The sequence below is a fragment of the Chamaea fasciata genome, unplaced genomic scaffold (genome assembly GCF_029207755.1).
Source record: "Chamaea fasciata isolate MVZ Bird 193981 ecotype frontalis unplaced genomic scaffold, bChaFas1.0.hap1 SCAF_4, whole genome shotgun sequence".
In the NCBI taxonomy this organism is placed as follows: Eukaryota; Metazoa; Chordata; class Aves; order Passeriformes; family Sylviidae; genus Chamaea; species Chamaea fasciata.
The window spans coordinates 58,780,969-58,804,942 of NW_027094089.1; the positions used below are offsets into that span (position 1 = coordinate 58,780,969).

The following is a 23,974-nucleotide window of genomic DNA, read 5'->3' on the forward strand; positions in this document are numbered from 1 at the left end:
GCGAGCCCCAGAGGCCCCGCTTGGCCACCGGCCTGGGTTAACAGCACCGGCCGGACGCCGGCGGGGGCCGAGCTGCTGGCGGCGCCCCGGGACGCCGGAGGACCCGCGCGGTGCCGGCGCCGCCGCCGAGCCCCGCAGGCCGCGCTGCCGGGGCGCCCCGGCCCTGGCGGCGGCAGCACCCCCCGCAGGCGAGGCGCGGCGCCGCCCCGAACACGCCCGCGAGGCCGCCGCGCCCGGGGCCCGGTGCCGCTGCCGCTCGGGGACGGGCCGGGGAAAAGGAGGAGGAGGAGCGGCGGCCCCACGGCCGCCCTGGTGCCGCCCGCCGTGCGGCCCTGCTCGCCGCCGCTCCTCGCCGCCATGAGCGCTGGGCAGGCCGCGGGGGAGGAGGCGGACGCCGCCGCCGCGTCCCCGGCACTTCCCAGGGTGCTCTCGGCGCTCTTCTACGGGACGTGCTCCTTCCTCACCGTGCTGGTCAACAAGGCGCTCCTCAGCGCCTACAGGTGAGCGCCGGGGCAGAGCGGGAGGCCCTCCCACCTGTGGGTGCTGGTACGGCCGGCGCCGGGCGATGCCAGGCTGTCCCTGCCCGGCGGAGAAGCCTTCCCGCTCCAGTTCGCCTTCCCCTTGGCGTGACTCACGGTCGTCCGTGCAGCTTGGATCCCGGACAGCCAGCTGGTGGGAGCCGGGCGGGTTTCTACAGTTTCAGACCCCACTTGTGCCCAATATGTACCAGTTCTGCAGCACCGCCCGACGTCAGGCACAGTCCCGACAACGCCCGTCTCTTCCTCGGGGTCTACTCGCTATTCCCAGGGGATGGCACCACCTCAGACACCTGTGAGGGAAACAGCACAACCCCTAACTGTTCCTGCCGAACAGTACCTTCCTTCCAACATCTTTCTTTCCTGAGGTAGCCAGAAACGAAAAGCGAAACTCGTAAAATGGCTTAATGATAATAACACTGAAAGATTCCATCCTTGACTTGATGGTGCTAATTCCCATATGGAATCACGGTGATAATTAGCATCTTCTACCATTGTGTAAAGAAACAGCATTAACTGCAGTTAAGTTAAACTGCAGTAAAAATCAAATGCATCTTACACTTTGCATTTTACTCTTAGTCCTGCAGCTGTGGGGAATAGAGGAACTTGAGCATTCATCTCCAAGTCATACTTTTCCCATCTAGATTTCCACTTGTTGGACTTCAATCATCCTTGTAGGTCCCTTCTGACTCAGGATATTCTATGATTCTATGATTGTCCTGTGACTGCCATTTTTCTCACCATTAACATGTTTAAAATCTTTGCTCTGTTTTTGCTGTGGTTTAGCTCATCTTGAATCAAAATAAGAAAAACTAACATGAAAAGGAAGTTTAAAAGTCAAACTTGCTGTCATTTTCTAACATTCAGTGCTATTTGAACATAAAGCAGCTGTATTTAATATCTCATAAATTGTACATGGTGCAAGTTGAGAATTTTTTATAGTGGTTTTTATCCCACAGACTGCAGCTCCCTGCAAGTCCCTGGCATACATCTAGCACACCTGTGTGAGATAATCAAGTACAGTATGTCTATCAGTAAGCCTAAGTTTTGTATAAGACCTTACAGCATTGCTGGAAATATTTAGGCCTTTGCAAATCATAAATGTCTGGAGAAATCGGTGTAGTACAGATAGGCGAACTCTCTATCTTTATAAGGAGTAGCTGTAAATACTAAAGAAAAGGCAGTTTATGTGTCACATGATTGTAACTTGAAGTCCTGTTGTTTCTTATATTTTTCCTGCCCCCAATACTTCTGTTTCCCCGAATCTCTTTTGCTACCTGTTGCTCCTAACTGTGTTAGGACTGTTATGCTCTTATGGCCTTCCTGCTGTGATTCAGCATGTTTGTTTCTTTTGTTGATGCTTTGTTCCCATCCCAGTTGTGTTAATTTGAGATGTACATTTCACACCACACCAAGTAGGAGTACAGCAGTTTCTGCAAATGTCATGAAGTTCAACAAGGCTAAATACGAGGTCCTGCACCTGGATTGAGGCAATCCCAGGCACAAATACAGTGGGTTGAGACTAGCCCTGGGGAGAAAGACTTGGGGATGTTTGTGGACAAAAAGCTGAATATGAACCAGCACTGTGTGCTTGCAGCTCAGAAACCCAACACCTGGGCTGAATCAGAAGAGGTGTGGCCAGCAGGTCAAGGGAGGGGATTCTGTGCCCCTCCCATTATTACAGGTGAGATCCCACCTGTAATAATGCATCCAGATCTTGGGCTCCTCAACACAAGGAGGACATGGACCTGTTCGAAGTAGTCCAGAGGAGGCCATCAATCACAGTAGCAGTGGTCACAGGACAGCAGCACCTTTCCTGTGAAGACAGGCTGAGAGAGATAGGGTTTTCAGCCTGCAGAAGATTCTAGGAAGACCTTAATGTGGCTTTCCATTACCTAAAGGGAAGAGCTCGAGAAGTTTCAGGAGGTCTTGTAGTGATAGGACAAAGGGAAATGGCCTTAAGCTGAAAGAGGGCAGGTCTAGATTGATACTAGGAAGAAATTCTTTACCGTGAGAGCGGTGAGGCACTGGAGTAAGTTGTTCAGACAGGTTGTGTACTTCCCATCCCTAGAGGTGCTCAAGACCAGTCTGGATGGGGCCTTGAGCAACCTGGGGTAGTGGAAGGTGTCCCTGCCCATGGCAGAATGTTTGGAACTAGATGATCTTTAAGGTCCCTTCCAACCTAAACCATTCTGTGATTCTATCCATGCTTTCAGTGAAAGCCAACCAAAGGGTTATAGTACGAATGTAGCTGGTTTAGTGGACAATAGATACTTCTGCAACATTTACCTAAGAACTTGATTTTGGCAAAAACATATTGCTGGTATGTTTGAACTGCAGAGATAAGCTTCCATGCTAGGGCAAGCACAAGAGGTTTAAATTACTATCCCATCTCAGGATTCAAAATGTATATGTGAAGCTACTCAGGAAATGACACATTAAGAGCTCTCTAAGTGTGTTACCTTCAATTATGAGTACTCCCCAAACAACTAGCAGTTCAGAATGTATCAACTGTGCATGAGCTGTATTATTTGGGCTGCAGAAATAAAATATTACTACTACAATGACTATAGTCCTGAGCCACAGGCCAGTCATCCTCGTGTTTAATTGTTGACTTTGGTATTAAACTTTAGCATTTTGTTTTTCTTAATTATTTCTTTCCATTCCTCTGTGCTAAATACCTGTTCATGCTTTTCAGCTTCCCATCACCAATGTTTCTTGGAATTGGACAGGTATGTTCACAAGTAAAACATATTAAAAGCATTTTTTTTTTGTAAGTTAAACTAATGATAATAGAGTTAGATTTTGGGGGACAAAATCACAGTTATAGCGAACTGCTTTTCTTCTGGATTAGATGCACTATAAGGAACTGTAATTTGTCTCATCGAAAACAGGCAACTTTGAGCTTGAGTCAAAATTTTTACCTGGAGAGAGTCATGTAAAAGACTGAAATGCTATTTATTTCTCCTTGTAAAGTTCAATAATTAATGAATCTGGCCTTTAAAACCATCCAGCTTTATTCTAGCAAGTACGTACATTCTGTGAGGGTCCTTGAGCCTTTGTGGACTACATGCAGAGATATTGCCCTGTTTGTAGCCAAACCATGTATTTCTTAAATTTCTCCCCACTTCCCAGGAGTTTTCCAGTAGGACCAGTGCAAAATTTTGATTCTTTCTTGCTTTATTTGCCCATGGATATGTCGCAGTATTGCAGCAGAAATGTTTTTTATTATTTTTGTTGTTAGGAGATTTTGTTGTAGTAAAACCAAAGTTCAAATGCTTGTGGACTGGGTCCATAAAGAAGAATGTGTCACTGCAGAGGGATGATAAAGATTGAGCCTTGAAGCAAATGGTGTTTAGGCAAACACATTTTATAGAGAATTTGCTTTCTGCCAAGGCTGCACAGCAGGGGCTAGTGAGGAAGACTTGAAAACAGGGTACCACAAGCCTGAAATCTCTGTTGTTAGGTGCTAGAGAGAGTAAAATATCTCTACAAGACTTTGTGATGTGATAGTTTTACACATCCAGACTGCTCAAGGGACCACAGATCATGTTTCAGTGAAAGAAAATGTGGCAATAATGCATTTCTTGATGCAGCTCTTTTCTTTGCCGGATCTAAGACTTAATGGCATTTCCAATTTTTTGCTGATTGATCCTTCCAAGATTTTCCTGAACACCATATAAAGAACATATGATATGGTATAATGCTTTAGTCTGCAGAGCATGACTCCACCACATCCTCCAGATAGTCGATTACTGTATTTTTGTATTAGGAAAATTTGACCCTTTGTTTTGACTCCCTGGGGACAGTATTTACACTTATGATGTGTGATTACTCAGATACTTTTCTTCATTCTGTCGGCATCTTTACTATTTCTTCCTCAGGTTGTCAGTAGACTGATCAATGCCCAACCTCCATCCTGCATTACCAAAAAAAGTTTTGGGAATGGTTCTGCAGACTAAACAATTCTCTGAGTAAAAATTTCTTGGTTTGTCTGGGCTTGTGTCCTATTTTGTTTTCTCAACTCCTTCTCAGCAGGCATTGTTTCTCAGAGCACCACTAATTTTCTTTAGGATAGTAAAGTATATGTGTGTATTTTAATTTTAAATACATAACTGGAAAAATTGATAAGAGCAAAATTATTTCAATTTGTTAATTGCATTCTGTACTGTTCTTTTAGAGAAATACATAAAACCTAGCATTTGTCAAATTTGTGTAAAGATTTTGTCCTTGAAGCAGTTTTTTCATTCATACATTATAATTTTGCTCTTACATGACTTCTCATTTTTTCTGTTTGTTTAGATGGCAGCCACTATACTTATCTTGTATGTGTCAAAACTAAATAAGATTGTTCACTTCCCTGATTTTGACAAAAGTATACCTGTGAAGGTAAGGATCACATATGTCCTGGTATTAATACGAAAGAGTTGCTTCTTAGATTTACTTCTTATAGTAGCATTCTTTCTTACAGAAACAAGAAAAACATCTGCTTTTCTTTTTCAAATGGTATTATTTGTATCATTGCATTTAAAAATGGATTTGATAATTTTAATTTCTCTGCAATATTCCAGTTTGGACTATAGAGATAAACTGTTTGCAGAGAAATCTGGTGTCATTTTGTTATGCAGCACATGGGAAGGGTGCTTTACCTTTATACAGCTGGATGAACTCTTTCATATTCCTGAAAGGTTTTTCTGGCTATATCTCGCTCTGGGATCATTTGAAGATATGTGTTTGTGATAGACTTTTGAACACAGCATGAAGAGAGAAAGGCTGCTTGGAAATATGAATGGACCATGTGATAAAATAATAGAAAAAGAATGTGTTAGATGAGAAACCAGAACAACAGCTGACTCCCAGTATAAGATTATGTTCCATAGGAGGGGCTAAAATAATGCCCACTGAAAATGCTGTAGGTGGCAACTAGCTGCATCATACAGACCTTAAATGTGTATGATCTAAAGAGGAACAGAATAAATGTGAGAGGACCTCCTCTTACCTCATTTTGGGAACTAGGATGTGCAATGACTACAGCAATGATCCTTGAAGATTTTTGCATCTATGCAATGTTGCTGGGATGTTTCTTTGATGCATTAGCCTGATGTGTTTATGTCTTGTTGCAGGGTATCATTTGTGTTTGCTCCAGGACACAGGGAGTGTAACCAGCCCTGCTGCAGGGTTCATACAGTATAGCTTTTGAGGCCCACGTCTTTACTGCAGAATCTTGTCTTACTATCAGTATGAGGTTTACAATGAATGTCTCACAGATATGTTTTTATTCTTAATGCATGTTGAAATAATTGGCATTGCTACATGTACAAGTCTTGGAGGAAAATCTGTGGTATCATTCATAAAATGGACAATCCTTCTTTATCCAGAATAAGACAGAAGGTTTTCCAGTGGTCCCTCTCTGCTGTTGTCTTCACTTTAACTTATGAACAAAGGCATTAAAAATACAATATGCATTTTCTGTATTCTAATAACATCTGTTGTTAAGAAGACTTTGCTGGATAGGCTGGGAGCAGTCAGTACTTTAGCTTCCAGGTTTCGCGTGTTGATTGTTGTGCTGGATTTGACTTATCACAGTGAATCAGCTGGCTGCTCATTGTTGATTTCTCTACTTTTTAAGGAACCCTTAGGCCAACTCCTTATCCTTTTGTCAACTTTTGCACTGACATTAAGATACTCATTACTTTTCTCTCTTCAACTGGTTTATGTCTTCAGTGCATTCAGCTAGTTTTAAAGCAGTGAAATGCTTACTTTAGTGATGAAGTTTTTTAAGTAAATGATTCACTGATCTCTGCTGTTGTGCTGGATGTTGTAATTTTGTCTTTACAATGGAATGAATTTCAGAGGAAAGACAATATAATGTTTGCTCTGTTTTCAGGCTATAAATTAAATGAACCAAAATGTTCTAAATAGAAGTCGGCAGATGAGATAGTGCATTACAAAATTTTTGCAAACATATGTCAACATGCTGAATATTTATTGTTTATCATACTCCTGCTTGCTTTATCCTCCTGTTTACTTTTACTATGACTTTTACTTAAAAGTTGACTTCAGTTGACTAACAATTAACTTTTACTTCCCATTTTTTTCTCTCTTGCTGTGAAAGAAAAGCAGAGTTTTTAACATAGATAAAATACACCCCACTCTGTATGCTTTTCCAGCAGACAAAGTTTTAAGAATGCATAGCATTTGACTTTAGTGTCCTTTAAAGTGTCCCTATGTAGAAACAAGAGCAACTATTCTACATTAGGATAGAGGATCTGTTATGTCTTTCTGCCATTTCAGCCCCTCTTGATCGATAGTGAATGAGACCAAATGTAGACACTGCCTTTGTCCCCATTGATTACTTTGGTTGGTTTAAATCTTCTGCCAATTCCAACCTTACCCATTCTGTGATACTGTAATTTTTTTCTGTAACAGGAAAATTAATGGCTTTGAATTGCAGCTGATTATTTTAAGGAGCCATGTCTTCTTCTATATTTTCTTAAGGCTCTGAAGCTCCATTATTGTTTTTCTATATTGTGCTATGGACCAAATGTTTCTGTGCAAGTCAGTCTCTTTGCTAGAAGCAAATTTTAATTTACTCATAATGACTTACTTTTCCTTTCTAGTATCTCACATAGTCTAATTTTCTGGGTAGATCTAAAATATTACAACTTCTGGCTGTACTAATATATGTGGAGTACATGGAGAAGCACAGCATACTTACAGTTTATTAACTTTTTTATTCCACTTCTTCACTTGCTTATTTAGCTACTGTTGTTAATATGACTTCTATATCTAAAATTAAATGTTAAAATGGGTATAATCTGAGGATTATAGTAACTAGAATAAAAGTGATTAGCATTTACTCCAAATGGATTCTAAGTCTCATTAGTGGTAGATTGCAACTCTTTTAATGACATCAGTGAAGCTGTGGTTAAGACCAGTCACATAAATGGAAGCTGCAGATGAGTTTGCAGCGTAGTTACATTTTTTTCCTGTTAAAAAGCTCTCTTTCTTGATAAAAGAGCATCTGAAATGACAGGTATCAAATTCTATCAAGTGAAGTTTCTCAACAGTACTTCTAAACAAAATAATCTGAGTTGTGTTTTTAATTTTATCGCAGTTGTTTCCTCTGCCTCTGATTTATGTTGGAAACCACTTAAGTGGATTATCAAGTACCAGCAAGCTCAGGTACAGTAAGTAGAAGTTATAAGTAGACTGTTTGGATTTTACCCTTTTCTCTTGTGGGGTAAAAAAGAAACATTAAAGAAGAGCATTGTCAAGAGTCTTAAATCCATGTGGTATCTGCCTGCCCATCTGTCTAAACCCCTGGTATTGTTATGAAATTTTTACCCAAACATTTGATCAGTTTACAAGTTGTCTGCTTCCTTTAAGGGGAACTTAACCAGGCCTGTACCGACACAAAATCACACCTACATGACCATGAAAGTGCTTACATTTTCACCTCACACACAAGCATCCAGCTTTTCCTGGGTGTCTTAACCAGAAAACTGTAAGGTGTTTCTGAAGAAGGAAGCATAAGGAAAATATTTGTACCATGCTGTCATGGCAGATATTTAGGAACCACCCAGAGATGAAAAACTGCTGCATAGTGGGGTGGTGGTGGTGGCCTAGCCCTGCTGAGTGCCAAAAGCAGGTTGTCAGGGAGCACTGCTGAAGGGTGCCTTAACTCCCATGTGCCTGTAAGTGTAGACCCATGAGAGTTGCTTCCATGCTAGTGCTAAAAAGGGGTAAGTAATGTAGACATGTGCTGTAATAGAATGAATGACCATATTTTCTGTGGAAGATGAGCACAGAAGCATGATGGCACCAGGACTGGAGGATACAGCACTATCTACTATTGTGGTGGGTTTTTATGTCATTGCAGGCTCCTGAGGGTTTGGTACTAAGCTGAATCAAAACAAAATTTGCAGGTTTGTGTGCATTTCATAACTATGAGACAGATGCTAGGAAAGAAAATAGAGCCACAGAATCATACAATCGTCAGGGCTGGAAAAGACCTTTAAGATCATCCAGTCCAACTGTCAACCCAGCACTACCACTGAAATGTTGGACCAGTAACCTTATCACCCAGTGCCAGATCCAAACACCCCCAGGGACGGTGACTGCACCACCTCCCTGGACAACCCACTCTAATGCCTGATCACCCTAATAGTGACAATTTTTTTCTAATAGCTAGTCTGAATCTCCCGTCTCAGCTGAAGGCCATTTGTTCTGGTGTTCTCACTGCAGGCACAGTAGAAGAGATCTGCCGTCACTTGATTACACCCTTCTTTCAGGGAGTTGCAGAGAGTGATTCGGACCCCCAGTGTATTACTTTTAATTTGTTTCTATTTCTTTTTATCTATAAAATTAATGTTCTCTAGCTAGGAACACTAGATGCCTGATTCTGCAAGTCTTTGTTGAATGTGTTTACAAGTTGTTCCGCTGAAAGAGACATAAAGACTTAGGCAGTACTGTGCCTAGTAGCACTTCAGCCACTGTGAATATTAAAGTAGTTTCAAAACTGCAAAAGTTGGCTTTTTCTTTCCCTTCTATCTGACTGGAAATTTAAATGTTTAGTAGGGTATATAAATGCACCTTCTCTGTCTCCTCTGGCTGGTATACCTCTTTTAAATTTACTAGTTGTAACTAATTTGTATAACAGAAACTTTTAAATGCCTGAAGTGTTTCTACCATTAACATTTTGTTACATTGCATTTTGTTACAATATATGACACTTGTTTACATCATTAAATTCTCCACCTTGTTTGGTTTGTCTGGAAGGCGAAGATGATCCTATGCATAAATCCAAAATGTCTGTTGTAAAGTTATTAAACATTATGTTAGGAATTGTATCATTTATTAATGCAGTTGTTAATAATTATCTTAAGCAGGAGATTAATTGGCCCATATGGTCATGCTGTCACATTTACGAAGTGTCAGATGCAAGTGTTTTCTCACCTAGAGAGGTTTCCAACTGCATTACTTTAGGAAGATCAACAATATGGTGCTAAAAGTAGCAGTTTGTTTGGTAGTTGCAGCTAGTCCTACCTTTCATGTTTCTTATAGTTCCTCTAATTTTTTGGTCATGGATTTATTTTACTTTTTTCAAAGTACAGCTTGTTTACTAAGCATGTTCTTGTTGTATTTTATTTCTGTTACATGTTTTCAGAGACAGGTTTATTCTCTCTCCTCTTAAGTTTACAATAGAAATAATTTTTATTTAACTCTGCCAGTGAATTTTTCAGAAATAATTATTTCTTAAGGATTATGCTAGGTAGAAAATACCTACTGTATTCCATTTCAGTAATGCAGAGTATCCTTCAGAACATAGCCAGTTGCACTGATTTACAAATTGGCAAAGCTTCTATCCGTCAATGATTTGGTTTTCTAATGTGCATCTAATGTCAGACTGACATTTTTATATATGTACTAAATGATTTGGTATTTATTTTGGTTTCTTATTGCTGGACTAATTATTCCATCCTCTGAGTTAGTAAAATAAAACTTAGAATATAAGAATGCTGTTAATCCGATACTATACTTGGATTTTTATTTTGTTTTTTTGACAGTTTGCCGATGTTTACAGTGCTCAGGAAGTTTACCATTCCACTTACTTTACTGCTGGAAATCATCATACTTGGGTGATCCTTTTTTTGTTTGTTTGTTTTTGGGGTTGTGTTTTTGTTTTGTTTTTCATTTAAGATACCTTTATTTTAGATCATATCAAATGGATTACTTGTGTCATCTCATCAGAATCCTGAATGAGTGTTTTTCATGTACAAATAGAGAAAAGCAAAGAAAGTGATTTATGTAGCTTTTTTGAAGGCACAGATATATACATTTTAGGAAGGAGAGGGGAAAAAATTAACTTGCCTTCATTTTTATCTCATTCTCCAAACTGTGATGTGGGTTTCAGGTCACCAGACACTCAGACACTTTCAGTGGTTGTGTTTGTGTCTTATCTTGGAGACTCCTAAACTGTGAACTGCTTCAAACAGACAGATTCTTACATCTCCAAAGAATGCTGATAGCATGGCAGTCTGCTTATGCAGAGTAACTGTCTGGGTCAAGTCTGAAAACATTTAATGAATCAAAATGGTATCTACCAGTTGTTAGATCAGAGAATTCCTTACTTACAGACATCTATGTTATTTTTCATGAGATTAGGAAGGATGAAATTTTCATGAAATTAGGAAGGATGTGCTAGCTGTTCAGGATCTCTAATTTCAGTAGTACTGAGTAGTACTGAGTTGGAAGAACAGGAGTATAAATACATCATACTTGGTTTGGAACTTCACAGTTCTGTCCACATGGCTGGTGCTGGACTCAAAAGATGAACTCAGAAGGAGAAAACCAGCTTGCTGAAGCTGAACCTGGGAAACATGAGAGTGATGCTAAAAGCTAAAGCTAAAAAAACAAAAATCCCTGAAGTAAACTGTCATCTCCTTTTGGCTGAAGCAGCAGTTAATTGATCAGTGTGACTCATATTTGGAGGTACTCTGGAATTCTTTTATAGTTTTAACTCTGCCCAGGGAAAGCAAAATTTGCTGTGTTCTGTTGACCTGAAGACTTGCACAAGCAAGTGAAAAAAAAGTGAGTCATTGAGATTATCATAAGTGCTCAGCTGGAGAGCAGCAAGGTGGCCTATGAGTGCAAGTAACATCCTAACCAAAGGAAAGCCTGGGTGGAGAATGCTGTGTTGGTGCAGACTGACACAGTGTGTTTCCTCTGAAAGTGAGAGGACTCTAGAGAGTCTGTGCAGGCTTATGCCAGGATTTTTGAAACAATCAGTTTGGGTTGTCACTCTTGAGAGTCATTATGATCAAAGCCTAATTTATCTAGAATCTGCTCAGCGCTTTATTGTTGGGACCATTTATCAGTGGTCCACAGATGTGCTCCTTTACACATAGATTTCTCCAAAAGCATTTCTTCAAGAGCATTATACATTTTGTTTTGATGGATCTTCTCTCTCAGTGTATCTTGACAGAATAAGGAATAGGGGAATATCTGTAAGGCATATTGCAGTATGGTGCAAAAAATGAGTACTCAAGATATTTCCAAATAAAGTACTGTAGATATAAAAGCTTTTTTATAGGTTTACAGTATGCTTTTTACTACTCTGTGGCAGCACTGATGCAGCAGTGAAGAATGTCATAAGCTCTATGTTTTCCCTTTTAAGTACAAAGTGTCTGTTTGAGTTCAAAATAAGTATCTAATTAAAAATAATCCTGACAGTGTGCTGTATGGCATCTTCCTCAACAAAGGTGATGTGAAAAACTGCATGAGAGACATACAGTGATTTTCCTTTATTGGACTGCTGGAAGACACTGAGATATGTCCACTATGAATATCAACGCACATTAAATTTGTTTGGTTCAGTGCTGTTACTTTGAACCTTTAATCTTTACTGTTATAATTGTCTAGTAAGAGAGTGCTCACAGTGCTTTTTTAATCTCCCTTCTCAGGGCCAAGGTCTGACAGCGTGGCACATGGACAGTCACATTGTTTCTGTAAGGTTGTCAAGACTTTGCCCTCCTGTTAGATTTTCTGGGATTATTTATTGCTTTGAAACTTTTCAGGTGGACAGCCATTTAATCTCTGCTTCAAATAATGAAAATGTGAACTGTTTCAATTTTTGCCTACAGGAAACGGTACCCACTGAATATTATAGTCAGCGTATTTGCCATCATTCTTGGGGCTTTCATAGCCACTGGGTAAGGTTTTAATTTCTCATATGAGGCCATATTATGAGGGGAGGGACAGCAGGAGGACTTTTTTCTTGTTTAGTTCCAAGTAAACCTAAGCTGAGATCAGTTACTCTGGATAAAGTTGATTTGGAAAATCTCTCTAGTAACATCACTGGGAGGTGCAGTTATACAAAAGAAAAAACCTAATTCCTGCTGACAGTCTTTGGGTGTGTCTTTTTCCACATCTAGGTTTTCCATGTTTGCAGGATCATAAGTGAAGGAAGTTAAAACTGTATGAGGAATGTTATTTTTATTTCATGGTGTCAGTGTATTTTAATAATCTTGGAAAAATATATTCTTGTTTTGGATAGGAAGACTGATGTTTTGGTAGTCAAATATGGAGTTATGAATTATATAATGTTTTAATCATAAAAAGACCTTTTTGTTTAACTAAGTTCCATTGTAAGATAATTTTCACAAAGCACCCATATGCTGTTGTTCTCTGTTTTCTGTTTGAACATTCTTTTACCTAACTTGAAAGGTAATGTTTTACTTGTTTTTTTCCTGGCTTTGCTATGAACTAAGGTAAATAATTTCCATGTGATGTGACCCAGATAGAATGATGTCCTATCAGATGAATTACCCTTAATTGATGAGGTAACTAGTCAAAACAGAAAGGATGACAAAATGTCTGCTCTGACTGTAAAAAACAGTCTGATTTTATTCCCTAGTCACTTTTTGTAGTAAAAGAAATGGGTAAGTATATTCAGTTCTATTTGGACTAACTGTTAGGGTTGAAATAGGTGGAAATTTTCTCTGAGTGAAAACTGGACATTTCCTGCCACTTTCACATTGGGTATTAGGAATTCTCTGATGTCTCATTTGTGGTGGTCCTGTGACTGGAGAAACATAATGTACTTTGACTTACAAAGAAGACTTGAAGCAAAGCCTGTGACTGGCGAGTTCATGGGACTTGCATATCCTCATTCACAATATTCGTCTTGGTAAGCAAGGTAATGCAATACATTGCATATTTTTTACTTTTTTATAATATCATATTTCTTTCTTTCCCAGGTCTGATCTGTCTTTCAACCTGGAGGGCTACATCTTTGTGTTGCTAAACGATATCTTCACAGCAGCAAATGGAGTTTATACAAAGCAGAAAATTGATCCAAAGGTAACTGTGGGGTGATTAGATTGAATTTAGCATTATGACAGTATGACAACAGTGGGGTACAGCCCTGGTTTAGGGCAAATTTAGGGAGGAAACCTCCAAAGGGGTCCCTCTACAAACCAAATTCAAGCAGCTTTTCCCCATTCCTGTTTGGGAGGTAAACTTCCTTTGAGAAAAGTAGAAAAAAATCTGTTTATTTAACAAGCAAAGTATTCACAAGCATAAAAAATGAATAATATTAAACAATAAAAACTGTTCTGGAGAAAAGGCAAATTCAGAATGTCCTTTCATGGGGTGTAGCTCGGCTCGCTGAGTCTCTTATCAATCCCTCCTGCGCTGGAAAATACCATGTCCCAGGCCCTGGTGGGCCACAAGTGCGAGCTCCCGGTGTTCTTCTGGGTTTTCAGTCCAGAGCAGGGCCGATCAGTTCCAAGAAAAAGAAAAGTCACAGTCTGAGGGACTTTTCTGCCTTAGCTAGCTAAAAACTAAGTAAAAGCAAAGGAGAGGTCTCTCCCACTGTCTGTGCTGCAAACAGCATACACCAAGAGAGAGAGAGAGCTGAAGCTCCTAAATTTATTTTTTTTAATACAGCCACCTCAGACATTCCATTGCTTCTCCTTTTCCCTACCTTCACTCTAGTTTTAAAGGCACAAAACTTATTTCTGGGCTAAACAGATGAATGAGGATACAATTCAGCATCATAAAGTCACCCCAGGACATCTACTTATTATGTGACTTTTATGTACTTACCATTATGAACTCATAAATAACTTCATCCACTTTCACATTTCAGTTGATATATGCATTCTTAGTACAGAACAGCCTGGAAAAAAAAAGTTATTTTTATCTCTGGCCAGGCTTTGGTAAGCAAACAGTGTATTTTCTTTTCTCCCAAGTCTTTTAGGCAGAGTTTGTAGTTACTGAAAAAAAAAAAAATAAATGCAAACCATAAGCAAACAGTTTACCTCTAAATTTGGTGTATATTTATATAGGGATGATGACTTTTTGACTAGAAACACACTTTAAGTGAGGTTTATGTAAAATAAACTGAGAACTGTCCAGTCTGAGTCATAACCACTGTAACTATAGGTTTTTTTGGTTATCTAAAAGCAAGTCTGCAGAAAAGGCAGGTGTGACAAGAAATTAGGTATGTTGATATTAGATATGTTGATACATATTACTTATGTAAATGCTGGGCAGGCTGCTCTTCAAATGAGTGCCATGAAACATACTTAGCAAAGAGCAGGCTTGGATAGAGGTTTGGTTTCTGTCCTCTATATTTTTTTTCTATTCTGTTTACTCACAATAATGTCAGAAGAATTACCAGAGTAATATGTAATATTTTGCTCCCAAATGGCTTTTAATGCCAAACACGATGTTTCATTTTTCACAGGAGTTGGGAAAATACGGTGTCCTCTTTTATAATGCTTGTTTCATGGTGATTCCAACAGTTATTATTAGTTTTTCTACTGGAGACTTTCAGCAGGTAAGTAGCAATATTGCATATATATTGCAGTAGATTATTGCATATCTCAGACTGATCATGTTATTTTGTTCAGATTTCATTTGGGGTGTCAAAGGGGCTTTGTCTTTGTTTTTGAAGATGTAATCCTACCTCTGTGTTAGTGATTAGTGTTTGAAAAGTGTTAGTTGGACTTGTCCTTTACAGGTGAGATGTTGTGATTATTCACTTAAAGTGAAGCTGAATTTGTGTGATAGTCCTTATTTGAGTCTTTGTCTCTGAACTAACATATGTTTGGGGACTCCCAGCTAGAACAAATATTTGAGAATCCAGCTGCACTGTGTGACTTGCCACATGCTCTAAAACAAGATTATGACTATACAGACAATTTCCAGTCCTTCTCTCATTCTGATGTCCAGGGCAGATTTCTGTTTATTCTCAGTCTAGTTCAGTAACCTACATTTTGCATTCTCATAGAATGACAGCAAAACCCCAGGTAATCCTAATGCGGTATCCATAGGCAGTATGTCCTGATACATAAAGTATCAGACCAGAAGGTTTTCCTGGTCCCTCGCAGACTTGGTGAATTGCCTTTTCTGTAATAATAAAATGAGTCTAGTCACTCATATTCCTTTCTAGAAATGTTTTACATTTGCTACAGAAAATTCTTTGGAGGGTGTAATAAATCATTGCAATGTTCTTTGTTGTATGTTGTTGTGCCCTAAACTCACATGATTTTTTCATTGCGTTCTTAGAGTTCTGCTTTAAGCAGAAAAATTATGATTCCCTGGAATGATTCCCTGGAAGTGCTGGAATTAGGTCCACTGTGAATGTGAATTTTCTTCGTGTCATCAGTCCAGCATGACCTTTTGTCAGTTTAGGAAAATGCAGCTGCTGCCTATCTTGGAAAAGGGGCCCAAGTTTGTATAGCTGTAAGATTTCAACTGCTTTTCCAGCATACAGGGTTGGAGATATTTTGGGAAACATGGTCAGAAAAGTTTAACTTGTTGCCAGGTTTTCTTCAGGGAAAAATAAGGAGTGTGTTGTGCCCACTGGCTGCTTTGCTGTAAACAACTTAATGCTCAATTGCCTGCAGAGAATAAATATCTATTGGAGAAATACATTGTGCTTTCTGTGCCTCACATTAGTTTGGTCACTTAATAGTAGAAGTCCTATTAAATGTTGCAGAGAGTTACACAGTGTCAGTGTTACACACAGAAATCAAATCACAGAGAAAACAGAGAAAATGGAAAAATACTGATGAGAAATCAGCAAATGATTGTAGATAACCTTTGTAGTTAGCAGATTTTCAGACCAGTTTTTTCCCTGGCAGAGCTCATTCCTTGACCCATCACAGCCTACATCTTTTCCTCTGAAGTCCAAACATAGTATCCATGTCTGTGTGATAGGGAAATATTTCTACTCTCCTGGCTAGTTCTGTCATCTTTTAGAGATTGCAGTTTGTAAGTGAATGTCTGAGTTACTCATTTCTTCTTCACCAGCTGGCTCACTGTGAGGGCAGGAAAGCATGATGCAACAGAAGAGGGAAGAAGCCCCAGAATGGCTCTCTGTTATAGTCTACAGCTTGTTGTTGCAACCAGCACAATTCTAGCAGGGCAGAGCTGATCAAGATCCTTTTTACCTATTACCTCACATGTCAGAGGCTCAGCTGGCTGCCGCTCAGCATGGACTAACAGCCTTTATTCTGTTTCTCAGGGATTCAGCCTTGGCTGAATTTGGCGTTTACACAGCAAATGTAAACAAACCAGATTAAAATGAGACATATCCAGGAGTTACTAGAGATGGAAAAGAATCTGTGACATATTTCTTGGTGACTGCGTGTCACTGTGTGTTTGTTTGCTGCTCTTCACTAGGGAGGACACTTCAAAGTGATTGAGCCTTTTCACTGATCTTTGTTTTTGAGAGACCTTAGGAATCCTTAAAAATTCAGTCTTGGGCCTTGAAAGCTGCTCATGAATGAATCTGTGGTGTGGAAGAGAGTTAGAGGAAATTATTTATATATTTGCTGTTTCTGTCTGTCTCACATCAACATTATTTATTGTGTATTATTATTCACAGTGTTAGTATATATCAGTAAATACCAAAACACAGTTTTCTGTATTGCGTTTATGTTCATTGCTTACAGCGTGCACTTGGGTATCTGCACTGCTCTGCATGTTACAAGTATGTGTCTAGGTATTATGGGGGCTGCCATTCTGTTGTCTCTCAAGTAAGATGCATTAAACTGTTTCCAGAAGTAATATAAATGGTTCATAATTTTGGTATGAATTAAACATACTTTGTGAATCTACATATTTTCATATTAAGTATATATATGTTGATTATATAGCACATCATTCTCTCTCTCTCTTTTTTTAATAGGCAACACATTTCCAGCACTGGACAAACTTTTTATTTGTCTTTCAATTTATTCTTTCCTGCTTGTTGGGGTAAGGAATCAAGCAGGTTGTTTTCATTACAGAGTTTCAAATTGCAAATCTCAAATGTAAGACTCATTAATAAGTTACGTTAAAGTTCAAAGAAAATGTTTTTTTCCCAAGGGTTATGTCTTGACTTTTAATTATTTCTAATGGTGTAAATAACTGCTCAGTGCTATCTGAATTTTTGACCTCACAGTACAATTCTTAACAACATGACTTTAGCTTTATATTTTCTCTACTGTCTCTTCTGATCATCTAATTTTTTTGCATGTAATAGCAAAAATAATAGCATGTAAATCCTTGGGTATAGGAACTGTTTCAGTGTGTTTGTTCTTTAAAACAGCTGGGAAAGTGAGAGGGAGACTTAAAAGTAATGAAATGATGCTTTGCTCCTGTTGAAACTGCAGAGTCAAAGGAAGAATGAGTTGCATCCTGTTCTTCTCTTCCATGTCATAATCAAGGGGTCAAACTAACTTCAAATACTGACATATAAACAGTATTTTTACTGTTTAAAAATAATAAAGAGAAAAGGGATGACTATGCTAGAGCTCAAGTAGCATATTTTAACATACATTTTGATTATTCTGTATGTCCACATCATGAATTTAAAATAGAGATTTGCAGAAATTCTTTCCTAAGTGTTTGAAACAGGTGAAACAGATCCCAGAAAAATACTGATCCAGAACATGTTGAACATCTTGAAGTATTGCTAAACTTCTAAGCTCCCTGGGAGGAATTTATAAAATTTTCTCCTTTGTTTAGGTTTCTCTTGATGTATTCTACTGTCCTGTGCAGTCATTACAATTCTGCTCTCACAACAACAGTAGTTGGTGCCATCAAGGTGAGTTATGGACCAGAACAGGGAAGTATAAATGCTCAGATAGATAGGAAAGAGCATTGGCTCAGCAGTGATCTTGATTCCACTTTAAGACAGAAATTCAAAATGAAGGCTAATACTGAGACACTGCTTGTGCCAAACAAGGTCGCACCACAAAGTGATCCTTTTCTCTTGCATTGAAAGTCAAGTATGTTCCAGAAAGCATTGTTAGTATTGATCTATTTTTATTTCTCCTATGAGAGAAACTGGAACAATTTTAATTAAAGGATGTACATTTAGCCACATTTCATCAGGCACTAACCTCTGCCTCTGTTGTTTATTAGGTTATTGGGTGTTAGTCAAGATACCCTGATGCAAATCCAGGTGAAGTGATTGGGACTAACCTGCTTTTATCTTGGGCTAAACTAATTTCCTTTGCAGTTGATACATAGGGCTTTCACAGACACAGAATAATGCCTAGGCTGAAGGATAGAGGGTGCTTTAGGGTTAAGTGCCTCAGCCTCTGTGTGAGAACTTGTGTTCTAGCTGAACAGACTATTTAATTTTGGTTTGTACAAATTCTGGTCAATTTGATCAACACCAAAACATGCATGTCTTAAAGACTGAGCCCAGTGTCCTTACAGTCTGTTTTCTTTAACCAACTTTAATTTAAAACTGTGCATCTTGCTTTGCATTGATGACAACAGCATGTCTAGGAACATCCCTGACTGCCCATGCATATTTTTGTAGTCCAGTTTAGAGAGAAGCACAGAACTGTAAAGCTGAAATAGCTTTAATAAAGATAAAACTTATGCAGCTGTGGGCAAAACATTTTCAGAATTCAAACTAGCTTAGACGCAGGAATAACAGTACTGAAAGTGCTTCCTTCTATGACTAAGGAAAATAATACATTCACCATAACAACATCTGCAAAAGAAGGGTGGAGCTTCTCTTTCTACATCCTTTTTCTTTTTTCAAAGCTGCAAGATTAATCTAGTAGTTTTCATTCTGTGGCCCTGAAAGCATTCTTTTAAATTTTGTATGTCTGCATCAAACCATTGAGTCAGGGCAAGACAGTCTATATTTTCTAAGCTGTAATAGTCTTTGACACATTTTGAGCCCCTTTAAAGTTGAGAAGCAGGTTACGATGCAGCAGTCTCTGTTAGAGACTGGTAGAGACAGATGTCATTGTCCAGGCTATCGGATAAAACAATTGAAAGCAACAAAATGTTGGTAAAATGATCACACACTTCTACATCTTTTGAAGCAACTATTTTTCCAAAACTTGGTGCAGGTGCATGAGAGGTAGAATCTTTAACTTTAAACTTTGCCTGTCTTGAAACTATACCTAGTGATTTCAGTGCACATTTAGTTGGAAAAGTAAGCAGATAACCCTATTAATGAAGTTAAAGTCTTTCTGTAACTATAAGACATACTTTTTATGCTGGAGAACCCAGAATTCAGTTCTAAGAAATGGGATTTGAATTGCAAAAATTATAAAGAAATACATTTCAGAAGGTGGCTCTAGCTCCATTTTGTCCAATATCAATTATTTTTTTTCCTAGAAAGTCACTGTGCACTGTGTAAATTCAGAAAACATACTGATTTTCTCATTCGTTGCATTGCTAGATTATCCATAAGGCTGACATCCCATGAGATGAATTTAAAGGCTGATTTTATAGTCAGCAACACAGTATAGATATTTCCTTAGAAAAGTGTGTTAGTTGATATTACTTCTATTTATGGAGAGGAAATCTGACTTAAATAAATCTGACTTTTGTTTCCTTGCAGAACATATCCATTGCTTACATTGGAATGTTGATTGGTGGAGATTACATATTCTCCATGTTAAACTTTGTAGGGCTAAATATTTGGTAAGTGAAACTTGAACAGCCTTTATTTACTAAAGCTGAAAATTTCTTGTTGAGCTCTAGTTTTATGTTTTGTTTGATTGGACTCTTTTGGGTGATGCAGTTTTGAAACTACTGGCCTGAAGATATAAAGTACTTTACAGTTAGTTATGTCTTTTCATGTCTGTTTTCAGATATTAAATCTTACTCTGGTAAGACCTAATTGTGGAATTATGCCTGTAGTTTTTACTGTGCGGAATTGAATTGGTTCTTTTTTCTTTTGCTATGAGCCGCTGTTCTGAGCTGCAAGGCTTCCAAGTAAAAGCCAGGTGTGGTGTGGGAAGTGAGAACACTGACTGAATGAGTTGTGTCCATTGAATTTAAGTTCCAATTTATGAGTTGTTACTTTCTGTGCTTAGAGATGATCATTTGTGTGTGTGAATCTATGTAGCAACTGGTAATTGATCTTTGTCTACTTGGATGGATTCTCAGATGGATTACGTAGCTCCTAATTTATGATAGCTGGTGTTCTTTAGCCCTTCAGAAAGAAAGGTACGTACCTATGAAATAACATCTGTAACATCACATATCTTTGACACCACTGTTCATTCTCTTTTCTTTAGTATGGCAGGAGGACTGAGATACTCATTCTTAACATTAAGAGGAAACAGCAAGCCTGCACAACCTGGGGATGAAGAGAATGCACTTCAAGTGTCAAAGAGTTAGACTAAGTGCCTGCCTTGAAAGAGACTGAAGATACAAGTTTGTTTAGCATTGCCAAGACATAAAATGAGTACATGCTGGAACATACTTGGAACAGTAAAAAAAAATCTACCTCAGTTGCAGATACGCACATAATTCACAGGTTCAGAAATATTCTTGAACACGTTTTCTCCATATAAATTAGTTTGATTTTACCTTTTTTTTTTTTTTTTCTCTGCAAGCCATTTTATGGGAAGGAATGCTATGAGCAAATCTCAAGTTGTAAATTTCTGCATTTACCTGTACTTGAGTACTATTTCAACAAGATCTTTGAGCTCTATTTCAGTGACAGCCTGCAGCTTCTTGAGGCAAAACTCCCTGTAAAAATCATGAGGCTTGATTCACCATTGCCTTATGCCATATGCAATCCTTGATATCAATGAGGAGATGAAAAATCCAAGTGCTTCATATTAATTTCATGCATGTATTTGCTCTTGGGTAAGTGATACAGAGCATATGGGGCAAACAGCGTATTTGCCCCCTGATTGTTCTCTGTGTAAGTGTCAACTAAAAAATTCAGGCTATGTCCATGTGTCTACATTGTGTAGGCATTCTCTCTGTGTTATTACCATCCTCAATCACACCATGGTGTTCTGCAGCAATTGTCACTGTTGTTATAAATGAACCCTCATAACTTTGCAGCAAATCAAGGACAGTAGGGAAATAAATGACAGGGGATTTTTTAATATTTAAGTATTTTTTGTGTGTGTGTCTGTGAGCCAGTACCAAGTTTGTTTTCATTAAGGTACATTTTTCTTTTTATGTCACTGTCCCCTCCTCTCACATTTTGTCTGTAACAACCTCACTGCAGAGAAGAGGTGCTGCTATGTACAAACATAGTAGGGAAGGGAAACAAATATGTGGAAAACTGACTTGTGTTTAAATAAGGAGAAATGGCTAGTGTCCTGTTGTGTCTTATATATACAGTAAAAGCTTATCTGGTTTATGCTTTCCATTTCTAACCATAATGAGGCTGGGGATTACTACAGTAGGCTCAACTGGTACAGTGGTTAAGAGGCCCAGACTGATGCTCTGAGTTATCATCTGGGGCAATAACACCCATAACTATATTTCAGTGACACCCATATCTGTATTTCCTTCTTTGAAAATACTTGATAATGTCTACCTGTATATCTGAGGATAAAGTATTAACCTTTGAAATTGTAATAGGAGCACTGAAGTGTTGGAAGACAGCAGAGAAATTAATCTTGTTGAAGTTCTCAATTCCCTGTAGCATGAGCCAAGTTTTTTGAAAATAATCAAATGAAAAGGAGATTTTGAAACACTTTGACATGGAACCAAGGTGGTCTAATGACTTGTTTGATCCCCACTTGAATTAAAATACAGCTAAGAAAATCTGAAAAACATTACTCTGTGTGTAGCACATCAATAACCAGTCTGAATTAGATCTAAGAAACATGTTGGTAACTCACACCAGAAGCTTCAGGGTATGACTGCCTGCATGGATTTGAATGGCAAGAGGAGCAGTGACTGCAGATACTAGAAGTGGCATTTAAAGGCACAGTCAAAGTGAGAAGAGAAATCTGAGCTATTCATTTTCTCACAACTGGCTAAGAATGTGACTTTCATTTTCTATCTGCTGAAGACCTTTGGAGGAAAAGCATTGCAACAAATATTTTTCAGTGATCTTCTGTTTTTTAAAGATTTCCTTTATGCTTAAAAACCTTCAATATTTTTGAGTGTATTCTTTTATAAGATTCTTCTTTCTTCAGATCATCTCTACCTCCACAATTCCAATTTCTGAACCTTGACTCTCTGCCATGAGACAAGGTATTGGAAGGTTTTCATTAATTATTAAATTAGTATGAGTGCCATTTGATTGCAATACTGATGAACATATGAAGGCACCTACTAAATAAGATGTAGTTCCTACAAAGGAACACCTACCATATGCATATAATTCATTAATATTTTGCTGTACCTTTTATAAATAAAAAGATACAGATTACAGTTTTAACAGGAGTTTTGTTTGGGGTTTTTTTTTGTTTGTTTGTTTGGGTTTTTTGTGGTTGAACACATGTAATTGTCCCAAGCCCATGAACAACACAACTATTTGCTTTTTATATGATTAACTGCTATAGTGTACTTAAAGTAGTTTCTTTAGTTTATTCTGTACCATAGTGGAAGTGATTTTATTCAATTTCTTGTTCATAGAATGTTTTTGAAGTGTTTCTGACTTATATTTCTCACCTGAAATACAGACCTGATAATCAAAGTCTTTATGAGAGTGTTACTTAGACTAAGTAAAAAAATAAATCTAGGAATAATAAGAAATAGATGATATCTAGAAGTATTCACAAGTACTTGTATACTTTCACAAAGAAACTCAGCTGCAGTCACTTACTGTATTCCTCTATATCTGAGATACTGTTGACTCCAGGAAATTTGCTGATTAAAATTCTGGAAATATGCACTCAACCACGCACCTCTGTTATGTTAGAGTTTAGGAAATTGCATGGCTGTTTCATCCATAATGTCAATAGTTGTGTCTTTCAGTTAGTAAGATAGGAATTTAAAACTGATTTTTTTAGGACCAACTGCTCACTTTTCTACAGATTTCATATTGATGTTTTAAATGTAACATTCATACCATTACAGGTACAGAGTATCAGGTGTCAGAGTATATTTACAAGGAAACATGCAAAGAAAAATAATTACTGGACCAGAAAACATTATTATCCTGTACATTGATCTGTTCATGCTCTAAATTTTGTGGGGATTTTTTAGCAGTGACCTGGCTGTAGTGAAGTGAGATTGAGTGAGAAAATGTGGTCACCCACGGAACTTTCTACCTATTCACTGTGTCAAGTTTTTGCGGTGATTCCTGTGGATGTCAGAAAGGAAAAAAAAAAAAAAACAAAACCAACTTACCTCAGAAAAAACTTCGACTGGGGTCACTGAAGAATTCTTCACATTCTTAAGAATTTATTCATTTTCTTGTCATTATCTTGGCCTAATTTACTCATATTGGGCCCTTGAAGCTCTGTAGACCTATCTGAGGCTCATTACCAAACCCAGGGAAAGAAAATGAAAATGAAACATGGAAGTCCAGAAGAGAAGACTGACAGCTGTTGAAGATTGTGTTTTGATTCCAGCATCAAATAGAAGAGATGATTTTAAATTTTGGGGACATTAATTTAAAAGAGGTATTCAGCATTATTTTTACATGTGGGTAACAGTGAAACCTCTTCAGATTTAAAGTATTCTTTGAATAGTGAGTGCTT

The 23,974-nt window shown here is 38.2% G+C and overlaps 1 protein-coding gene across 3 annotated transcripts; it reads left to right on the top strand.

The window, feature by feature from the left end:
• The first annotated feature begins 351 nt into the window (after positions 1-351).
• On the top strand, positions 352-22,712 carry SLC35D2 (solute carrier family 35 member D2). 3 transcript variants are annotated; one of them, XM_066181691.1, is made up of 12 exons: positions 352-500; positions 3,235-3,268; positions 4,839-4,925; positions 7,654-7,721; positions 10,106-10,177; positions 12,182-12,250; positions 13,298-13,400; positions 14,791-14,883; positions 17,242-17,309; positions 18,063-18,141; positions 19,909-19,991; positions 20,591-22,712. In XM_066181691.1, the coding sequence occupies exons 1-12, from the start codon at positions 358-360 to the stop codon at positions 20,691-20,693; spliced, it is 1,002 nt and encodes a 333-aa protein (XP_066037788.1). In that variant the 5' UTR covers positions 352-357; the 3' UTR covers positions 20,694-22,712. The 3 variants fall into 3 exon arrangements, with proteins under 3 accessions (XP_066037788.1, XP_066037790.1, XP_066037791.1); XM_066181694.1 differs by lacking the exon at positions 352-500 and adding an exon at positions 3,084-3,155; XM_066181693.1 differs by lacking the exon at positions 4,839-4,925.
• Positions 22,713-23,974: the final 1,262 nt, after the last annotated feature.